At 44.5% G+C, this 20,184-nt stretch overlaps 1 protein-coding gene across 12 annotated transcripts in view; it reads left to right on the top strand.

Annotated features, from left to right (window-relative positions):
• Positions 1-20,184, top strand: part of LOC135239673 (tropomyosin beta chain) — a 37,898-nt gene extending 17,714 nt beyond the window's left edge. For 2 of the 12 annotated variants that reach the window (XM_064308505.1, XM_064308509.1), the window contains 7 exons: positions 1,766-1,899; positions 3,353-3,470; positions 5,312-5,382; positions 7,208-7,283; positions 10,321-10,383; positions 10,847-10,916; positions 18,841-20,184. In XM_064308505.1, coding sequence (XP_064164575.1) covers positions 1,766-1,899; positions 3,353-3,470; positions 5,312-5,382; positions 7,208-7,283; positions 10,321-10,383; positions 10,847-10,916; positions 18,841-18,923 — 615 coding nt within the window. In that variant the 3' untranslated portion in view covers positions 18,924-20,184. Of the gene's footprint in view, positions 1-1,765; positions 1,900-3,352; positions 3,471-5,311; positions 5,383-7,207; positions 7,284-8,367; positions 8,444-10,320; positions 10,384-10,846; positions 10,917-13,192; positions 13,977-15,877; positions 18,583-18,840 lie in introns of those variants that run through there. The other 10 variants (XM_064308504.1, XM_064308508.1, XM_064308514.1 and 7 more) reach the window with 5 other exon arrangements.

Here is a 20,184-nt window from a genome sequence, read left to right as displayed (position 1 = left end):
GTTTGTACTGCTATTTAAGTGGCACTTTTTAAGTACAGCTGCAGTTCCTGGATGAAGACTCGGTCGGACTAAAACAAGGGAGTATCTGTGGGAGTCTCAAGGTCAGATCCAGGAATCACCTTGAGTCTCCTTCCAAACCTGTCCCTGAAGACTCACCTGTTTTGTTTGTTTTTCTTGGTCTTGCATAATCTGAAAGCTAATATACCAAACTGTGGTTCTAGGTTGGCATAAGCTAACTGTCATTTGCACTAAAACATATTGGTTTGGGAATGTGGCCATCCAGGGCTGGCACTGTTGTTCACTTAACTGGCAGGTGCAGTTAGGTTCTCTTTCATTGTAAGTCACTGGATAGGAGTGTTTATTAAACTAATGTGAATGTAATGCAATGCAGTGGATCACCTGCTCAAGATGTGCAGCTTTTCAAAATTCATGAGCTGACCAGGAAAAGCGTTGTTGGGTTGTGAGTGCCCAGCCTGTCTGTCTGCTTGGTGGGTTGCACCGTGCACTTAAACTTGCCAAGCTTCAAGCCCAGATGAATTTTGCCTTGTCATCCTGTAATAGCATAGAGCAGCAAGTGGCAGTGGTGTATGGAAACCAAAGACCAAACGGAAAAAATGTGAATACTAATGTGTAATCGGGTTTTATGTGTTAGACTGCATGGACATCATTATTGATATTTTTATCCTGCCATTATTTCTCCATTCTGTGTGCCTGAAAATATAGGAGAGAAGGGGACTCCTCAGCAAGCATGGGTTGTTTATTCACACAGAATTATCTAAATTGTTGCAAATGGCTTGTTGGCTGCAGATTAAAGAACATTGTTTATGGTTCTGTTAAATAGTTTACTTAAACAGTTAGTATGGGGCTGATTCAATATACAGTGAGTTGACCGTATCATTAGGTAAAAAATTTCATTTTTTTCCCATTCCCCAATGAAATACATCCTCACATAAACTGCACAATGTCCCACAAGTTGGCTGTTAAGTGCATTACTCCCTAGAGTGTATGTTTAAACAGTGGAGACTATTGATTTTGTTAGACGGTCAATTCAATTTGGACAGTTGAGCAACTTCTGAGTTCACATTCAGGGGTCAATGAACTGAACGATTGTATGGCCCTTAACTCGAAAGCAAACACTGCGCACGCACACAACTGGCACAAGCTCAGGAATAATCCCTTCTGTGCAGGGGGTGAGATCCTTACAGATACACCTCCCCACATTTCTGTCCTAGCACAATAATAACTAACATAAGGTGGTACAAAGAGCAGGTGTTATATTAGGATAAGTTTGCTTTAATCAGCTAGGTACTAGGTGTTGGGAAATAGAGGTGATTAACTTTGGGGAGTGGTTGGGCATGGGGGTCTGGGGGTCCAAAGTGTCACATCCAGCCCTCTGAGAGATGTGAAGATCAGGACTCGTATTCAGAAAGTGCCTCAGAGTGAAGTGTCTGGTGTTTTAGCTCATAATGGAAGAGGTTAGGCTGTCAGGGGGAATGTGATCCTAGAACAACACTTCTGCTCTGAGACGCTTCATGAATGTGCGCCCTGACCTGGGGTCAGTTTAGGCCTTTAGCTCACACTGGGTAAGGTTGGGATATGGGCCGGTGAAACCTGATCCTGGATCAGCGCTCCTACTCTGTGAGGCTTTGTGTGAATACTGGCTCCAGATGCGTTCTTTTGACCGGGGCGTTGGCTGGCCTTGTTGCGACGCTGACCGCAGTGAGTGACTGACCGACCGCCTCTCGCTCTCCCCGTTCTCCCGCAGGCTGAGGCGGAGGTGGCCTCTCTGAACCGCCGCATCCAGCTGGTGGAGGAGGAGCTGGACCGCGCCCAGGAGAGACTGGCCACCGCGCTGCAGAAGCTGGAGGAGGCGGAGAAGGCCGCCGACGAGAGTGAGAGGTGAGGCCGCTTCCGGACTGCGACTGGAACGGGACCGCTACCGGACCATCCGCCCTCCCTTATGTATGCTTCCACTTTGTACGGATGAGAACCGGTCTGCTACCAGACGCCCCCCCCCATATGCACTTTCACTTTATTCAGGCAAGAACTGGACCGCTACCAGACGGGTCGCCCCCTTATGAACACTTTCGCTTTATTTGGACGGGACACGCAGAGATAGTGATGTCATGGCAGGGAATCATACCCCGCCAGCCACACAGCGGGATTCGTATTTGGGCTTGGAGTCAACCCTGTGAAGTGCAGCACAGAATCTTGCCCTGAGTGGATATCTCTACTGCAGGGATCTCAGACTCTGGAGAGCTGATACCTGCAGACATTGTGGCTCTACAGGACTGGAATTTGAGGTCCAAGCTCTACTCCTCCGTATGTAGGCCAGGGGTGTGGGTCGGGAGGGGGGTGTTTCCCCTGAGTGCTTTGACGCAGTTGGCTAATTGGCTGCACACGCCAGCACCAGTTAAATCCTAGATTAGACCATAGGGGAGCATTTTATATGTAACAGCCTATTAGCTGTCATTTGTGAGCTAAAAATAAATGCAGCTGAAATTTCTGATTACATTAATGATTGGGCTAATAAAATAATTAAGAGCAGAAGTTGGCTTAAATGCGGAGCCCAATGTGAGCCTCGATCCCCACTGGATTTTGGGGTGGGCGGGTGGTTGGCGTTCGTTTCCGCAGATCCCCAGTCTCGTCTGAGCTGCTCCATGTGAATCAGGAAGTCGCTATGAAAGGGCCTCTTCTTGAGATGCGTCAACTTTATGTGGACCATTGAGTTTCTGTGTTTCTACTGGAGGCAATAAAAAGCCTGAAAAAAATTCACCCTCTATGGGATTACCATATATGGGTAGGTTTTCTGTTCTGCTCATGTTTGGTCACTAGTTTCTTGTCCTTTTATATTTGGTAGTTTTTCTGACAAACATGAATCTCTCTGTTGACGAAACTGACATTTTATTTTGAGGTATCAGTTATCAGTTATTATAGGGTTTTATCTGAAAATAGTGTAGTTGAGATTAAGATTTAGAATTTCTGAGGTTTGCGACAGTAATTTATATACTGCTTGTGTTAATTTTAATATGGTTAAAGTGTTTTCAATAATTTTATCTTATGTTGTAAACTGATGTAGAACAGTACCATTTTAATAGTTTGTTTTTCACATGGAGATCAGTATCCTGTAATTCTAAGATATGAATTTGTCAATTAAAGTTGTACCAGAATATAGAATGTTAATGCTTTTGATGCCAAAGCTTTATCTGCTAAGCAGGATTCCCAGCTCATGGGTATTGTTCCAGTGCTAACAGAATGGTACAGCAGCTTTGGGCCTGACTGTACAAACAGGGGCTTTTGTGCTGGGAAGGGGCGCTAAGCTAACGGCTGCCTGCTTTGTCCTCCTCCCCAGAGGCATGAAGGTCATTGAGAACCGGGCGTCGAAGGACGAGGAGAAAATGGAGATCCAGGAGATGCAGCTGAAGGAGGCCAAACACATCGCTGAGGAGGCCGACCGCAAATACGAGGAGGTGCCGTCCCCGCCCGTCTCTGCGCCTCCTGCCCCCTTACTGGGGGCCCCCCCTCTCCCTGAGCTTTGGACACACTCCGCTGCTCTTTCCGGAACTTTCCTCCTCCCCTGTCACTCTGAGCAGTCCCTCGGCCCCAGCGTGTCCCATCGTGGAGAGACCTCAAGCTGCCGGGTCGAAAGATGTTGACGAGGGGTCGATCTCGCTCCCCGGCCGCACTTGGCCACCGTTCAGGCGTGTGCGCCTGTCTGGCGTTTCTGATCGGGGCGCCCGTCCGGCGTTTGGGCAGAGTTACGCCCGTCCGGCGTTTGGGCAGAGTTACACCCGTGTCCGGCGGGGACCCTGGAGCGGTCGCTCGGCAGCCGTCCGCACGTGCTGCAGGCAGGCCATCAAAGCGGGCCGTCCCCCTGCGCCGCCAAATTAACATTCCCTCCTCTGCGCGCCCGTTAGCCCTGTCCTCTCCATCTGTCCGGCTTTATCGATGCACCGTGACGAGGGAATTAGCCCCGTGCGACCCTGCTCAGGCTGAGCCACGCTGAGCCCGCCTCTGTCTGCACGCTCCAGGGAGGGTTTTTTTCCTTCTTTCCCCCCTTGCTTTTCCTGTGTTTTTTCTTTTTTTCTCTGCTTTTGTTTAACAATCTCAACTGTAAAGTTCCATAGTCCAATACATTTAGCCCCCCCCCCCCAAAAGGGTTCGTAAGGACCTTTTTCTTTTGGTGAAATGTCTTAGAAGGCAGGTGGTATACAAAGCCTGACTCAAGGGTTGTATGACATACCCATAAGTTAATTAATCACTCGGATGTTTGTGTCGCTTGCTGTGTGGACCCAGGGCATTTCAGACCCCTTCGCTATCTGCTTCGTAATCACCTTGGAAAATGGGGTTGCCATGGTGCCAGCTTTTGTGTATGCCGTGTTTTGACCAGCAGAACGGTTCAAAGTCTGTTTTCAGCACGCTTACAGTGCTGTTTCGGTCGCGGCACGTTGCCAATAGAAACCGCCATACGGCAGGGCACTTAAATTCTAAGCCCTTTCTTGGCATGGTTTGATGCCCAGTCGTTGGGTCAGGCACTTATGCCCAGGTGTTGGTGGATTTGAATTGAGACCTGACGCTAGCACCTGTATGAGCTGATCCTGGCAATGTCTACCAGTCTCAAACATGTACCGTATTGCAGGTTTATATACCGTATTGGATGCAGTCCCACATCAGCAGGCAGGCTTGTTACAATGCAATGCATTATGCAGGCAGAAGAGGGAACCCTGTTAATGCTCTTAATGGGTTGATATGTTATTCATCGCCTGACGCTGCATTGCGGTTCACTCCAGGCTGATGGCCCCAGCTGTAGTCAGGCCGCCACCCACACCTGGGCTGGAGAGGGCGGGTTTAAAGCCACCTCACCTAGGGCACATTTCCCTGTCCGCCAACTCGATAGGGTCCAGCCAACGTGCCAAAATTTTCAGAGTTCAGACGACTCTGTTGGATTGTGTTTGATCCCTGTTGCACTCGTAAAAACTGAGTGGAAAGTAAAATAACTACCTTAAAGACTCATAGTTCCCTTGGGTCATGGTACTGTCTGTGGAACACTCCATCTCTCCCTCTGTCTGTCTCTGTTGCTGTGTTTGTGCGTGTGCCGTGCTGTGCATGTGCTGTGTGTGTGTGTCCATGTGGGGTGCGTGTGTCTGTGTGTGTGTATGTGCTGTGTGTCTGTGTCCATGTGGTGTGTGTGTGCACGCTCTCTGTGCTCTTGTGTGTGTGTGTGTGTGTGTGTGTGTGTGTGTGTGTGTGTGTGTGTGTGCTGTCCTTACCAGGGAAGGTCTTAAAGCCGGTGTGTTCTGCCCCGTTGCAGGTGGCCCGTAAGCTGGTGATCCTTGAGGGCGATCTGGAACGTTCTGAGGAGCGTGCTGAGGTGGCCGAGGCGTAAGTCTACCGCCCGCTGGCGGAATGTCCCGTCTGAACCGCAGCAGGTCAGGGGTACGGCTAGCGAACAACAAACAACAAGCAGAGGCTACCGCACATTCATATATCCCAGCATGCATCGGGCCATGTATAAAAACGCTGGACAGGCCTGTCGTCCTGTAATTACAACTCTTGTCTGCCAGGGAAGACCTCTGACTGTTTAAAGAAGTGATTCCTGGGGCGCTTTTGGCAGGAGCTCGAGTGATCAGGGCTGTGAAGCTTGCTGACGTCTCCAGAGCAACAGTGTCTAAAGACTGCCCTGAGGGAATGTGTTGGCTGAATGGGTGGTGTGTGTTGTGTTGCGTGTACGACGTGCCTGCATTAACCCTTTGAAGAGTAGCTGTTTTGGAGTCCGTCTTCTAGAGCTCCATTGCATTCAGTCACCACAGTGATTGTTACATCAGCATTAGAATGTTCAGTTAAGAAAATTCTAATCACATATTTGTGATCTTACACCTTAAAGATTGATTAATTACATGAAAGGAAATATGGACAAGTTAGTGTACATTTTAACCCGGGGCAAGAGCGACTAGTTTAATTAAGTGCTAATGGCCCAATGTCCTTTGAAGTGACTTCACGTTGGTTTTTTTGTTCGCTAACTGTACCCATCGATACTCTTAGCTGCGGCCTGGTAGAACCCCATACTGTTACCACCTTAGTAGGTTGATGATAAATGAAAAATCTGACTGCAATGGATGCCTTTGGGCCTCTTAAAACCTGCAGTTGTGTAGTTTTAGGGTTATAAAACTATTTTTTTTAAATAAGTATTTATTTTAAAGTATTTTTTTAAGGAAAATCAGATTGTTGCATAATACATATTTTTTTCCTGAAAATTTTTTTTATGAGGTGTTATGACCATGACCACAACCTGTGATTTTGACCTCAGGTTTCACACAAAATGTAAAAATGACCTACTGTATATATTCTTTAGTCTTTCACTATGTTTTCATATATTGCTATGTAAATTGAGGATGTCTTTTTATTGAATACGCTGGAGATACAATGTGACTTGCACGAACATGTCAAAAGGTCAAAGTAATGCATGATTAATATGGGGTCTGAAATGGTCCACGAAGCAGCAAGCTGTGTGGTGGGATTCGGCTGTTGTGAAATTGGATTTCTAGCCAATCAACACAAAGGTCAAGGGTCACTTTGAAGCAAAAGGGTGAGAAGTTAAACTCATCAATAATCCGCTCGGATCATTTGTGACCTTCAGAGGTCTCGTGAAAGTATGTTTTGTCTAATTTTTCCCAGAAGTGGGATTTGAATGCCCCGGCCTTCAAAAAGGCATCCTGGGGCCGTTCTTAGAAAGAACGCTCACCACAGCCGGAGCTCAACCCTGATTGGAGGATTAATGGTTTTGGAGCTGGCGGGTGTTTGAAAGTGAACCCTGGGGGGAAACGGCTTATCTGGGCTGAGAGCACACCCGAGGGGGTGGCCTTTCAGAGCTGCTCGGGGTGGACAACCAAGCGCTCTTCCTGGGTTTCGTTTTAACGCACAGCTGTTGCCCTAGGCGCCTTTCAGAGCTCAAGTTGGCCACGCCCGCCCCACACCTGCTGTCCCGCGGCCCATCCCGGTCCCCAGTCACCTTTTACGTGTCGCTCAAGTGTGAAACCGGAGTCGTTTGGACACACTAACCACAGCAGAGCGCCTGGATGTGTTCTCTCTCTCTGTTTGTTCTGTAATGCATGCTCGAATGCACCCCACCCCCGGGACTTGCCTTGTTTGCGCCCCCCCACCTCCCTCCGACCCTCCCCCACCCCCTCTTCGCTGTGGACTATCCCAGTCGAGTGAGGCAGCTGGAGGAGGAGCTTAGGCTATTGGACCAGAATTTGAAATCCATGATGTCCACAGAGGAAGAGGTACTTACTGCCCTCAACGACGGTCAACTTCCCACACTCTCTCCCTCCTCCCTCCCTCCCTCCCTTCACTTCCTGTGTGACTAACCCGTTTCCTTTCCTCCCTTCTGGCCAGTGCTGTCCTCGGCTTCCTCTTCCTGTCACATGACAAGAGAGCTTCCTCTGAAGCTCCCCTGCCACATGCCACACGCGTGTGGTCTCAGTGTGGTGCCTCTGAGCACTGCTTGCATATTGTCTTGAGTGAATCAGGAACAGTGGGAGCCCGGCCACCCAGAACTGTTCGAGCCGCAGGAAAATGGGAGACCCTTTACCCAAAATTCCCTTAACCACGGCAATCCAACCGACAGTTTCCATTTTGCCCCATTTCCTCACAGCTTAGGTGATTTAGTTAAATGTATATCCTATTATAAATATTTATAGCATATGTTGTGTATATTTTTGTACTGTATATTTGTTATGTTTTTTACCTAGGTATAAGTTTAAATACTTGGGTTGTCTAGTGTATTTTGTACGTTTCAATATACCCTAAATGAACTTCTGCCGACCTTTAGCCTGTTTAAAGTTCTGCATTGATAAATCAAATATTGAATAGAAATGACTAATCCAATAAGCATCTTCTTTCGAACTTGACGGGCTGTGTGATGTTGGCTTTAGTTTTTTCCCCGACCCCCAACCAAACACAAATGTTTGCACTGGGTCAGATTTCCTCTGCTTTAGATTATCGGCACACTGCTTTAAACTAGTTTGTGCCTCATTTAAAGTTAAAATAAACTTATTTTTAACTGAATTAAAAAAATCTACTTTTTCCATCAAGGGTCCTCCATTTTGCCTTGACACATATGAAATGGCTCGTTTAACTTGGCTTTGCGCCAGTAGCCCCTGTCCCTCTCATAACGGGGGCTAACGGCACAGTTCACACACGGGACAGGCCTCCCCTGCTTGCTCTTTCTGCTCTCTCTCTCTCTGACCTCTCAACTTGCGCTCTCTCCTTCCTCCCCTCTCTACCTCTTTTCCCTCTCGCCCCTTTTTTCCTCCTCCCCCCCTCTCTCTCTCCCCCTCCTCTACCACCTCTTATACCATTGGACAGTAAATCTGGTGACCTTGAGGAAGAGTTGAAAAATGTCACCAACAACTTGAAGTCTCTGGAGGCCCAGGCTGAGAAGGTAGGGGAAGGGCGGGCGGGTGGGCTGCGGGGGGGTTTGGGGTCGGGACAGGACAGGACAGGACAGGGTTTTCCTGTCAACCCCAACCCTCTTCAGTGTTTTACTGAACCCTCCAGCAACAACACACACTTTTTTTTCTTTCTTCTTTTTAAAAAAAAATGTGGGCCTAAGCGTCCACGCTGTGGTCACCATAGAGACCAAAGCCGAAGCGCAGTCTAGTGTAAGCCGGAGAGCGGAGAGCGGCTGCGCCGGAGAGCTGCTGTGCTGGAGAGCGGCTGACCCAGATGCCGGCGCGTGCACCGTGCTCTGGAGCGGCGGGAAGCTTGCGTTTCTGCCGTGTAGCTACGTGTCGTAAGCGCTGTAGCTTCACCTCCGCATGAAAGTGGAGATATCGTATTTCTGAGGAATGACGATTGGCAAGTTTTTAACTGAAACTGGCTTGTGCCAATGTTTGCTTGCCATTCTGTTTACGATTTTAACCAGTTAAGTGCACGGACGCAGTTGTATTTTAACACAGGTTTTTTTTTTTTTTTTTAATAAGGAGAACAGCACCAGATTTTAAAGTTAAAAGAAACCACGAAACACTTCACAAACTAGTCTAGATTAATAGAAAAGTTATTTGTGATTTGGTTTTTTCATTTATTTTTTAAACCATTTTTGTAGACTGCAGCTTTGGAAGCAAGGAAGTGGGCATGTTTTTTTTTCTTCTCCTTTTGAAAAAAAATAATGTTAGGGGTTCAGGCTTTATCAGACTGTTGCATGGTTAGCCTTTTTGACCAGGGGATAGGTACATTTATTTTTTTCCTCCATTTTTCCTCATATCTGTTCCTCTGTTCCATCTGTTGGTCACCAATGCAAATTTCTTTCTTCATAACTCTTCATGAGTTGTTCCTCTGCCCTTCATAAAACTGCCTATGTAATGATGAAAGTACTGTGTATGTGTGAGTATGCTGGAATCATCTCTTGGTAGTGTAACATACACACACACATGCAGGGCTAGTCTGATATTACAACAAGCTTTGTCTGTGTTGAACTATGAAATAATCATATACCTGACCTCAGTACCATAGATACATACCATAGAATGCATTTAAGAGAACTGGGAAGTGAGGAAGAGTCATGTTGAGTTCCATACACCCAGCATTTAAAGCATGAGAACGTAAGACATGGTGACAATACAGACCTCTCGGCTCATCCAGGCTCATTTACCTACAGCGGGGCTGCTCAACTCCAGATCCTGTAGGCTGCAGTGTGTGCAGGTCTTTGCTCCAACCAGGCACTGCACCACCTGATTTCACTACTGAGCTTACTTCCTGAAGCAAGGTGGTAAAGTTATCAGTGAAATCAGGTAATGCAGTGCGTGTTTGTAGCAAGTACATACAGACACTGTGGCAGCAGGACCTGAATTGAGTAGCTCTGACCTACAGTCTATTCAACTAGGAGACCTGGGGGCCAAACAAGGCCATCAGTGGGATCATGAGGAAAGAATTTGGTTGCGTCTAAAAATTGAGACCAAATCCAGGTCTGCATATGCTCAATGTTAGTATCCCCGCTAGTTGTCATAAAGTAACAGATAATGCTAGGAAAGAGGTCACACATTATAGAAAACGTCTGTAAAGATGTCCCCTACTTTGTGTGCACACATGGACATGCATCTTGGTTGTGAGTTGTTATATAAATGGTACAAAGACTTTATCTTTCAGATAAACAAATTTGGCCCCCCAGACGTAGTCAAAGAGCAGCAGTTTACAAGGGCATCCAGCACTTATTTATTTATGTATTTATTTATTTTTTACAGATAGGTTTAGATGGAGCCAGACCACCTCAGTGAAGTGTCGTCTCTCATTCACGTGTCATTTTCCCCCTTTTCTCTCCAGTACTCGCAAAAGGAAGATAAATACGAGGAGGAAATAAAAGTCCTCACGGACAAGCTCAAAGAGGTGAGCGGCCTGCTGCTGTAGGTCTCCATCGGACTCCTCCGCTCGGCATCTCCCGCCATTCCAGGCCCGAGTTTGCTTTTTGCTTTTTGCGGTTGTCTGCAGTTGAATGGTACCAAACGACACAACGCGTAGAATTTAATTACAACGTACAATAACTTACAGGGTCGTACAGTTGAACTGAGATGACCGTTCTGTCATTTAAAATATGTGTCTGATTTACCGTCAGATATTTCAAATTCATATGTTCATTCATAACTTGACAAGTAGCAGCCTTTCTTTCAAAGGGAATTTTAATAGCATGAAAGAATCTGATGAATGAAGCCCTTTGGGTGCACAAAAGGAGCTTTTATAAGTGTGCAGCAGCAGCAGCAGTACATTTCCCTACATGGCCCGTGGCTGTGGATATCAGCATCTGCTGAATGAGTGTAATGTGGTAATCTGTGCGGCTGTGTTTGTGTTTCAGGCGGAGACGCGTGCCGAGTTTGCGGAGCGCTCCGTGGCTAAACTTGAAAAGACCATCGATGACTTGGAAGGTACCGCTTTTCCCGCCCTGGTTTCACCTGAAGCCTTTAACCGCCTCTCGCCTGCCTTTGAATCTGACTTAGCGACTAACCCAAAAACCTGCCCTCAAAACCTTTTGTTTTGTGTTTAGGATCATTTTCTGAACTAACACTAACTCCTGTGCTGGGCCTAATCTGCACTGGTACTCAGATTCATACTACTGCCATACTGGTTGCATCTGGTATTGGGAAATGTATAAAATGGCTTAGGCGTTTTGCATCACACAGAATGGTAGCATAATGGTTAATGAACTTAACTGAATTGAGTCAGTAAATATCCAACAGAAAAACTAGACTGTATGTATAAGAATGTAGTCTGTGTAAATCGCTCTGGCTGAGACGGTCTGTTAAATGGCTAAAATTTAAATGTGTCCTGCGGCAGTTATTTTTCTAGTTTTTTAGGGCTTATTGGCCTGCGGCAGCTGATCTTGCAGATGACTGGTTTCCATGTGAATGACAAACCAGAATTTCCTGTAGACACACTGACTGGTTCTCTGTGATTAGGGACTAGTTTTTCTTTGTGTGTATTAACGTATTTAAGAGGTGTGTCATGTGTAGGTTTAGGAGGTCAAACACAAAGAAGGAAGGGCCTCTGTACTAAACAAAAGTACCTCCTGGGGAACATGCAGTTGTTTAGACTTTTGTGGCAGACGTGGCTAGTGTTGATTCAAATTTACGACCTTACAGCTTAGTTAACTTCACACCTGGTTTGTTTGATGGTTTAGTGCAAATATAAGTACTGTTAGTTTTCAGGCATGCATGAAACCTCCATTGGGTACAAAATTAAAACCATCAAACTGAGACCATGGCACAGAAATGAGCTCTTTTTAAAAGTAGATGCATTCTACTTTTTGGGGGTGACAGCACCTATTTTCTTTTGTCTCAATCATCTCCACTCCAGATGTCATTTGTTCGTTGTTTAAAAACGTACAGCATCTTTGACAGATGTAGCACTGTTCCAATGTTCTGTTTTTAATGTGTTTTTTTTAAACCTGTGGCATGGGAAGCAGACACATTCTGGTCCATGCACAGCAAGCGGGCCAGCAGGACAGAGCATAAACACATTCGCAGGCAAATTCAGGATTGACTGAAGTTTCTTAGTCTGACAAAGTGAACCAAAGTGGACTAAGTTTGTTTAAATTGGCACTGAGGTGGGAATCCTTTCAAGTGAACTTGGTATGAAAGCCCTTGAAGTTAAGAGCTGCTGTTTAGTGCAGTTTTCTTCTAATGAAGTTGCACATATTTATAAATTGATTGTGTGGTTCCTTTTGCAATGAGGACAGTTAAGGTCTGTTTATTGTATAAGTGTCTTAAAAGGTCCTTTTACAAATGTGTACACCTGTTACGGTGCTCATGTGTCAGCGCTACTGTTCTTTGTTCATTGCGTTTCTGGTACTACTGTGGACCAGAATGTTTGGGGAGAATGTTTGATAGTTTGGTGTGAGGTCTAAACTGACAGTCTGAAAGTGTCCTATTGACTGTGTGTCTTGAAAACACTAGATTAGACTAGCTAGGCAGATGTGTCTCTGCCTTTGAAGACCAGAGTTTTGGAAATGTGGACATTTTTAGCTGAAGGAATGCCTTGACCCATGAACAGAATTGCATGTTTGCCGTGCTAACGTGCTATGAAAAATTGGTATAGTTGGCATGATTACCTTGTTTGTTGCATGATGTCCATGAAGATGGGATTTTTGGTCTCTATGTAATTAGTGCATCTTAGAAGAGAGTGTGCAAGTGTGTACCTAAAATATTTTCTGCTGGATATTCCAGAATTCATTTTAAAAGTACAAAGACATCTTAAATTCCACTGTCAGAAGGGTGTTGTAATTTCAGTTATACGTTGTGATTCTGATCTAGAAATATTGGTTATAAAGGTAATGTTAGAAATTCAAAGCTTTGAATTCAAAGCCATTTAAATTGAACTTTCTGTTATTGTGCTGATAGTCTGAGAGTTCTGGAAGAGTAGGAGTATGTGACCACTGTCCAAAGCTAAATATGTTCTGTTGTAGATAGCGGATGGGTCGGCTAAGAGAGAAAAAGTTTTTGCATTGATCATAACGTACACCAGCTTGATCAGACCACCGCTGTTCATTTAGTTTTGGTTGTTTATTTCGGATGCGGGAGTGTCCGTGACCGTCTGACCTTTTTAATTTTCTTCATTTTTCCACTCTGTGTCGTCCCGTTTGGCTCTGTCTGTCACTCTGTCCCTCTGTCCTTCTGTATCCCCCTGTCCTCCTGGGACTCTGCAGACGAGGTGTACTCTCAGAAACTGAAGGGAAAAGCCCTCAGCGAAGAGCTGGACCTCGCCCTCAATGACATGACTACCCTTTAGACGCTCTCCTCCCCACCCCACTTCTCCTCCTCTGCTCTCTTTCTCTCTTTCTCCATCTTCCCTCCTTTTCTCTCTCTCTGCCTCCCCACTGCCCATGAGTGCTTCTGTGGATCACACCACCACCTCAATGTTATATTTCATTCCAGTCAATTTTTTTGGGGAGGGGGGTGGATGTAGTGGTGCTGGATTGCAATTGGTTCCCTCGCACACGTCATAGTTGTTTTGATTTTTTTTGGTTTTATTTTGTTACATAGCAAAGAGTACAAAGCCAACTTCCCCAATCAAGGATTGCACAGCTAGCTACCTATGGGGTCCAGTAAATGGTCTTTGCAATAGAAGAGAAAGGGGGGTTGCTTAAACCATTTTAATAAAGCCCCTCCCCCTCCCTCATCTGAGTTTACACCACATTGAGTCTACCCACCATTATTAGACCCCACTTATCCTGCCTGTAACACCTTTCTGAGGTTTGGGCCCTGTGTAATGAACCTGTGTAAGGGGAGGGAGGGGGGGGTGTAGAGGGAAGTGCACCCATCACAGGATAGTCCAGCACCTTCAGGTCAGGTCCCATCAGTCCCCACAGAGCTGACACTGCTAGAGCCTCCCTCCTCCGTCCCGAATTGGGTCACCGTCTGGATCTGGATTCCTTTCTGTTATCCCCTACCTGCCTTTCTGTCCTTCTGTAATAAACATCTTTCTCTCGATGTTTCTCTTCTGTTTTCTTTTATAATTTACCTGGGCGTGTCTGTCTTGGGCTTCTGTTCTGAGAGCAGACAGGGTGGTGCAAGCTAAACTCTGGAGATTTAGGGGGGAAAATCTTCTGTGATCTGCGAGTTTTGGACACATTTAAGTTTACTTAAAATAGATTAAGGTAAATTTCGGGTCTGTCTGACGTTTGGTACATTTGTGTGGTCTGCAAGACCATTCTAAATCTACAAAGGCAAAAATCCAAACTAAAATTCTTGTAACTTTAGCCTGAGTTGTTAGCGGAGATAAGAAGGTTAGAGCACGGTGGTTCTGTTTCCAGTTCTAGAAGCCAGGAGCAAATGTGGTCAGACTAACTGGCCTAGAACAAATCCTGAGACCTGCACCTGTAATTGATTGCTGTGGTCTGAATGGAGACCCAAGAGACTAAAGGAAATATGAGTTTTGCTACAGTATTTCTGTACCGTGAGTACCTTTGTGGTTTCCAAAGCACCTTTTTTTCCTTTTTGTAAACCAATGCATACAGCCCAATGTGTACTGTCTTTGGTTTAACCGCAAAGCGAAAATATGCTATTATAGCTAACAATAACTAAAGTATCATTAGTGTGAAAATTAGAATGGTTGGTATGGACTTAAATACACTGATAGACCTCATTTTGTGATTGAAATTATACATGTATTCTAGCAAGACTTTGCCATCCCTTCCAAAACCAGTCCAATCAGGATTGTATAAAATTTGGTTGTAAAAATAAAATGGACTGAATTGATAAGTATAGAAATTAGTTGTGACTTATACTATTGTAGCTGACCCCTGGTGAACTCCCAAAGGAGCATGTTGGGTGGTCACGAGCAGGACACCTGCTTGTGACCATTCCATCAAGATTCCCTCTGTACCCTGTTTAATGCTTATTGGCCAGATTCAGTAGGTGGAGTTTCCTGCAACTATTCCAGGGGTGCTGATGGGAATTGAAGTCATGAGCAGAGTACTAAGCTGATGCCTATTCTATAGAACAGAGGTGGGCAACAAGGGCCACTGGTTTTCATGCCTTAACTTTCATTTCTGGCCTTAGCTACTTATCCCTAAATTTACACCATCTGACATGTTAGCCGGTTTCTTGATAAGCGTGTGAACGACAGCCATGAATCTGTGATCTAATCCAGTGTTTCTCAACCCCCAGTCCAGGGGGCTCACTGTGTATGCTGGTTTCTGTTCCAACATTAACGACAAGCCCTGTATTGTAATGAGCTGCTAATAGTTCTTAATTAGGCATTTTTAAAGTATTGACGGACGATTTACCCTCTTAAAGCCACATTATGCCAGAAATAGCTAAGTAGATCCTAAAATGGTAGAAATGGCACACATTTCCAACAACCTTAATTGTTCAAGAGAGAAAAACCAGCATGCACACTGGGTCCCTAGGACTGAGGTTGAGAACCACTGATCTAATCTTCGAGTGAACCAGTATTTGTGTAAACGGCCAATTAGCCAATTTAGCAAGGCTAATTGGTGGAAACAAAAGCCTGCACACACACTGGCCATCCCAGGCGGGAATTGCCCACCCCTTCTATAGAAGTTTGCCTCCCATTGGTGTGATGTTCCAGTGTCTTTGCCCAGCAAACACACCCATGCCCTTTCCCTGCTGAGCTTTCCAAGTTCCTCCCTAAAATGTGAAATGTGTTTGTAGTCTTACATGTATGTTTTCCTATGTGGACGCAGGGGGCAGAAAGGAAAAAAAATAAAAACCTGTGCTAGTGTTCTTTTTTTCCTCGTCTGTCTGTCTGATATCCTACTGTAGTCTTGTTTGTACTAACCCTGCCCCCCCTCTCTCTCTCTCTTTCTCTCCTCTCTGTGCGTCTTCTCTTGTTGGCTTTCACTGATCCCTGCCCGCTGCCGGTGCAGATCGTTTCCACAAGGAGGTGGAGAAAAGCCGCGTCCTCAGTAACGAGCTGAGGGTTGTGCTTAACGAGCTTAACAGCTGAGTGACTGACAGCAGTTGCTGCAACACCCCCCCCCCCCCCCCCACACCCCTTTCCTTTCTTCCAAACGCACGCATTGGACATGGTCCTTACTGTATGGCCACCTGAGAGGACTGAAGTCCCGCCCAAGTTCTGCCAACAGCCATTTTTATGTTTGCTTAGACTGGGGACACCTAGTGGTCATGTAAATTCATTTAACCTCTGAAATTGAGATTAAATAAGAAAAATTTTAAAAGAGAAATGAAAATTTGGGCTTCCCCCCACAAACCCCAAATGGTCTGTTTTTACATTTCATTTCGTCTGTATCAGTACTGGGTCGGATTCGTCCTTTCTAGGGTGGCTTCTACTGGCGACCACTGGACACTGACCAACTCTGAACCAATTTTTCACCTCTCAACACCCCTCCAACTTCCCAAATATGGTAAACACTCCAGATGATGCAATTCGAACTGTTCACTTCAATCTGGGCGAAGGTTTCAGACACATGTGGATCCCTCTGTTCCTTGTTGGTCATTCCAAACTGAGCCTTTAAAACAAAAATGAACAAAAATAAACATTTTCTCGCAGTAAAAATATTAACTTCCTGCCATTTTAACCATCACAGCGGTGCATTTCAGTCTGTTTTCTTTTTCTCTTGGAGTGTCTTTGCAAACAGAGCGGATCTCTCTAACCCCCGATCTGTCTTAAGCCAGTGCTGAACATGCGTGTCCTGGTTTAAAAGGTGCAAACACGTGAATGCCTGGGTGTTTGTACTGGAAACACTCATGTTCAGTGCGGTTATGATGGACAGGGGCGTTTGGATCAGACATAAACACAAATAGGCATTTAATCAGTTTCCCTTTAAGCAGGCTGTGTGCATCTAAATTGAATATTTCATCTGAAAGGTTGAAAAGTGTTAGTGGATGTCTCACACCATCTTTGTATTTGTGATTGTTTTCATTTTATGCACATGATTTTGCAGGTATATGTATTTAAAAAAGTTATGTAAAATGGTTAATGAGAAGTGTTCGTCGGTTCAGAGTTCTTCAGGAATAGGATTCCTTCATTCACAAGCTTGGATTCTCTTACCTGTAACACCACACACAGTTTCACGGGTTTAAAAAGTGAGCTGCATGAATCTACTGTTCAAAGATGGGAGGAATTCCACTCTTCAGAATGGGGAAAAATGGGAGTAGCAGGCTTATGTTTTGGACTGATATCGGGGGAAATCATTGTTGATTCTTCCGGTCCACATTATTGTCATAATGAGTGTTAATGCTAAACTCATTTATGAACCTGTCTGTGTATCTGAATAACTGCTTATTTTGCACATGCTGCCATTTTTAATTATTTGAATTTCAACAAAAGGAATTGGCCAGTGGGACGTAGTGGGACACTGGTACATCGGATGTTTCCTTTTGTTTTGTCAATGCAATTTCATGGACTTCAGTGTCTAAATGCATTTCAGTGTACTTGTGTTCAGGATTGAAAATACGTGGTCTTCCAGGTTTAGTTTGTTTATTCAGAATTCATTCAGACGTGTGAACTTTTAACTGGATTGGAATTGGAAATAACTCACTGAAGAACCACATATAAAAAAAATAATAAAAATAAAAATAATGGCACAATTTAATTCAGTATTATTTTGCCTGCTCTGAAGGAAGCTATGCAAGTGATTTCAAACACCTGCTTCCATATTTTATGGTGCCAAGACCTTGTACTGCTTTCAAAGTGAAAGGATGGCTGCAGTAACCTCACCCAAGTCATTGCATGTGTGCAGAAATGCTGCAGTGCGCTAAAAAAAGAAAAAGCAGTTTGCCTAATGCAAACTGCTTATGCTAATGATCTGTGCTACTCAAGATCTCTTCCAACATGTCTGAAGCGTATAGAAAGATCTAATTTATACTTGTATTACTACCTCTGAATAGCAGCCCACTTGAGGTACATTGTAATGTTTTAATATTATAAGATTATTACATTGTATAATATTGTAATATTGCACATTTGTGTAATGTAGAATATTTTTTGTCTGTTGTTAAAGTGTTCCACTTGTTTCATTCTGTATTATGGGTACATACTGAATACCCTGGTAAAAAGGATGCTTGATTTGTTTACCTCAGCTGTAATACATTTTGTTTCGGTTTTTTTATGATTCAGTTTTGCTGCACACTATTTAGTATGTGTGACATCACCCTCTTCCTTCTGTAAGCGTCCCTTTGTGCATGATGTAATCCAAGCCTTGCCTGACATTCAGCTGCACACAAAGACTGCACTCACCCAGCCGGCCCACTAGCTCATCCAGCCAGCCCATTGGCTCCCTCTGCAGCGGCTCGTTCGGTTACAGTACAGCGCCGGCCAACCCGGTAAAGGGCTCTCTTTCTGAGCGACCGTCAGCGTTTCAGGACGCTGGGGATGCCCCCCGGGAAATCGGGGACACATTAGCCAGCACCTGCGTGGACCCGCTTGGCTTCCAGACCCCGAAACCCCCGGCGCACTGCCACGTCTGGATTTGCCTGGGCCTCTCTGGCCCCCCTTTGAAGTCCCTTTTTTTAATCGAGGATTTGGTCTTTTAGTTAAAATTTAAATGTGGCAATTTAGAGATTACAAAACAGATCTTTGAACCCGAATCAGACTTCATTGGCCCCAGTATTTTTCTGCACGCCAGCTATTTGACTTGCTTAATCAGATTCACTCTGCAGAACCACACGCCTAATCAGATTCAGTCTGCAGAACCACACGCCTAATCAGATTCACTCTATGCAGGAAAAACACACTTGTGTCCGTTCCTGACTCACTTGACATTTGTTCTTCTGTAAGTTCTGTAGTCCTGAGGGGAGAGGCTGGATGGGGGTGTGCAGACTGTGTAGAGGCTCATCATTCTCTTGTTTTTTTTCCCCCCATCACCAGAGAAACTGGCCCAAGCGAAGGAGGAGAACCTTGGCATGCACCAGGTGCTGGATCAGACCCTCCTGGAGCTCAACAATTTATAAAGTGAGAAAGCGAGCTCTGTGTGTGAGAGAGGGGGGGAAATGAGCAAGAATACTGAATAAGATGAATAAAATAAAAATAAAATGTAAAAAAAAACACAAAAAGCTTTATAATGGGACCCTCTGCTCGCTGACACAAACGTCACATTCCCCTGTCCACGTGTAAAAGTGCTTTGATCAATGGTGCCCCTTGACAAAATGTCTACTATTTGAGTTGCAAAGATGGGTCCATCTTGGGGAAGTATATATTGCCAGTGGATTGGTGCAAGGGGACTTGCTCAGTCTTGAGGTCCAAGGCAAATCGACAAAAGTTTCACCAATGTGCTAACCACACAATGCAGACTTATTGCTAAGAACAGATGCGTGGTTTTCTTAAGTTTTTTTATTGGTAATTATGGGTTTGCAGTGTGTGGATACACTGTTGTTCAGTCTTAATTTCAGTGTCAGTTCCCTGTACCTGAATAAATTCCATTTTAGGGTAGAAAGTAATAAGGTAGTGTTTTGTTTACTGAATTGTTTTTTTTTTTTTTTTCAATCCTGTAACAAGCATTGATGTTAACCTCAGTCTTGACTTCAGATAAAAGTTCATTTCAGCAGTTAAGAACAATCATAGAATTTTTTTTTTTTTTGGTAAAGGCACGCTGCTTGTTGGCAGTTTTTGCCATCAGACAGTTGCATTTACATTAACCATAGGAAAAGGGAATCACTGTTTTAAACACTGTTTTTGTATACTTTCTTTAATGTAACAATGCCATAACACTGTTTTCTAATACAAGGTGCATTTTAGTTGAGTTGTTCAATGACTGTTAAAGCAACAAAGCTTGTTACAAAAAAGTAAAATATTTTTGTCTTCTACGCCCACTTTTTTCCAGACAAGTTTTAAAGTGAATGTATTTTTGGAATTGTTTAACTACAATAGCTTGATTTTGTGTTTCGGATGAAAATGAATAAATTGGAGGGGAAATTTGTCCTAAGTCTTAAAATGTTCTGGCCAGCGACATACATCTTGCCAAAATTTAGTAAAATATTTTTCAAATTTTCCTAGTTCTCTTAAAATGTAAACAAATATGGGGAATGTCTTGCAAGCATTGTTCTCTTTAGGAGTTTAAACCCAAGTTGTACGCATACTGAATTGGGGAAATCATAACAATATTGTGAAAGCATTGATCCTCCCCGTCATGTACCCACACTTGTATCCTATGCAATTACCTGTGTAAGCTCTTTGTAAAATTTAAAAGATTAAAGACCAGAAGTAAAACTCCCA

This window comes from Anguilla rostrata, chromosome 14 (genome assembly GCF_018555375.3).
Source record: "Anguilla rostrata isolate EN2019 chromosome 14, ASM1855537v3, whole genome shotgun sequence".
Taxonomy (NCBI): Eukaryota; Metazoa; Chordata; class Actinopteri; order Anguilliformes; family Anguillidae; genus Anguilla; species Anguilla rostrata.
The sequence above is the reverse complement of the archived record's forward strand: the minus strand, read 5'-3'. Positions and strand labels throughout refer to the sequence as shown.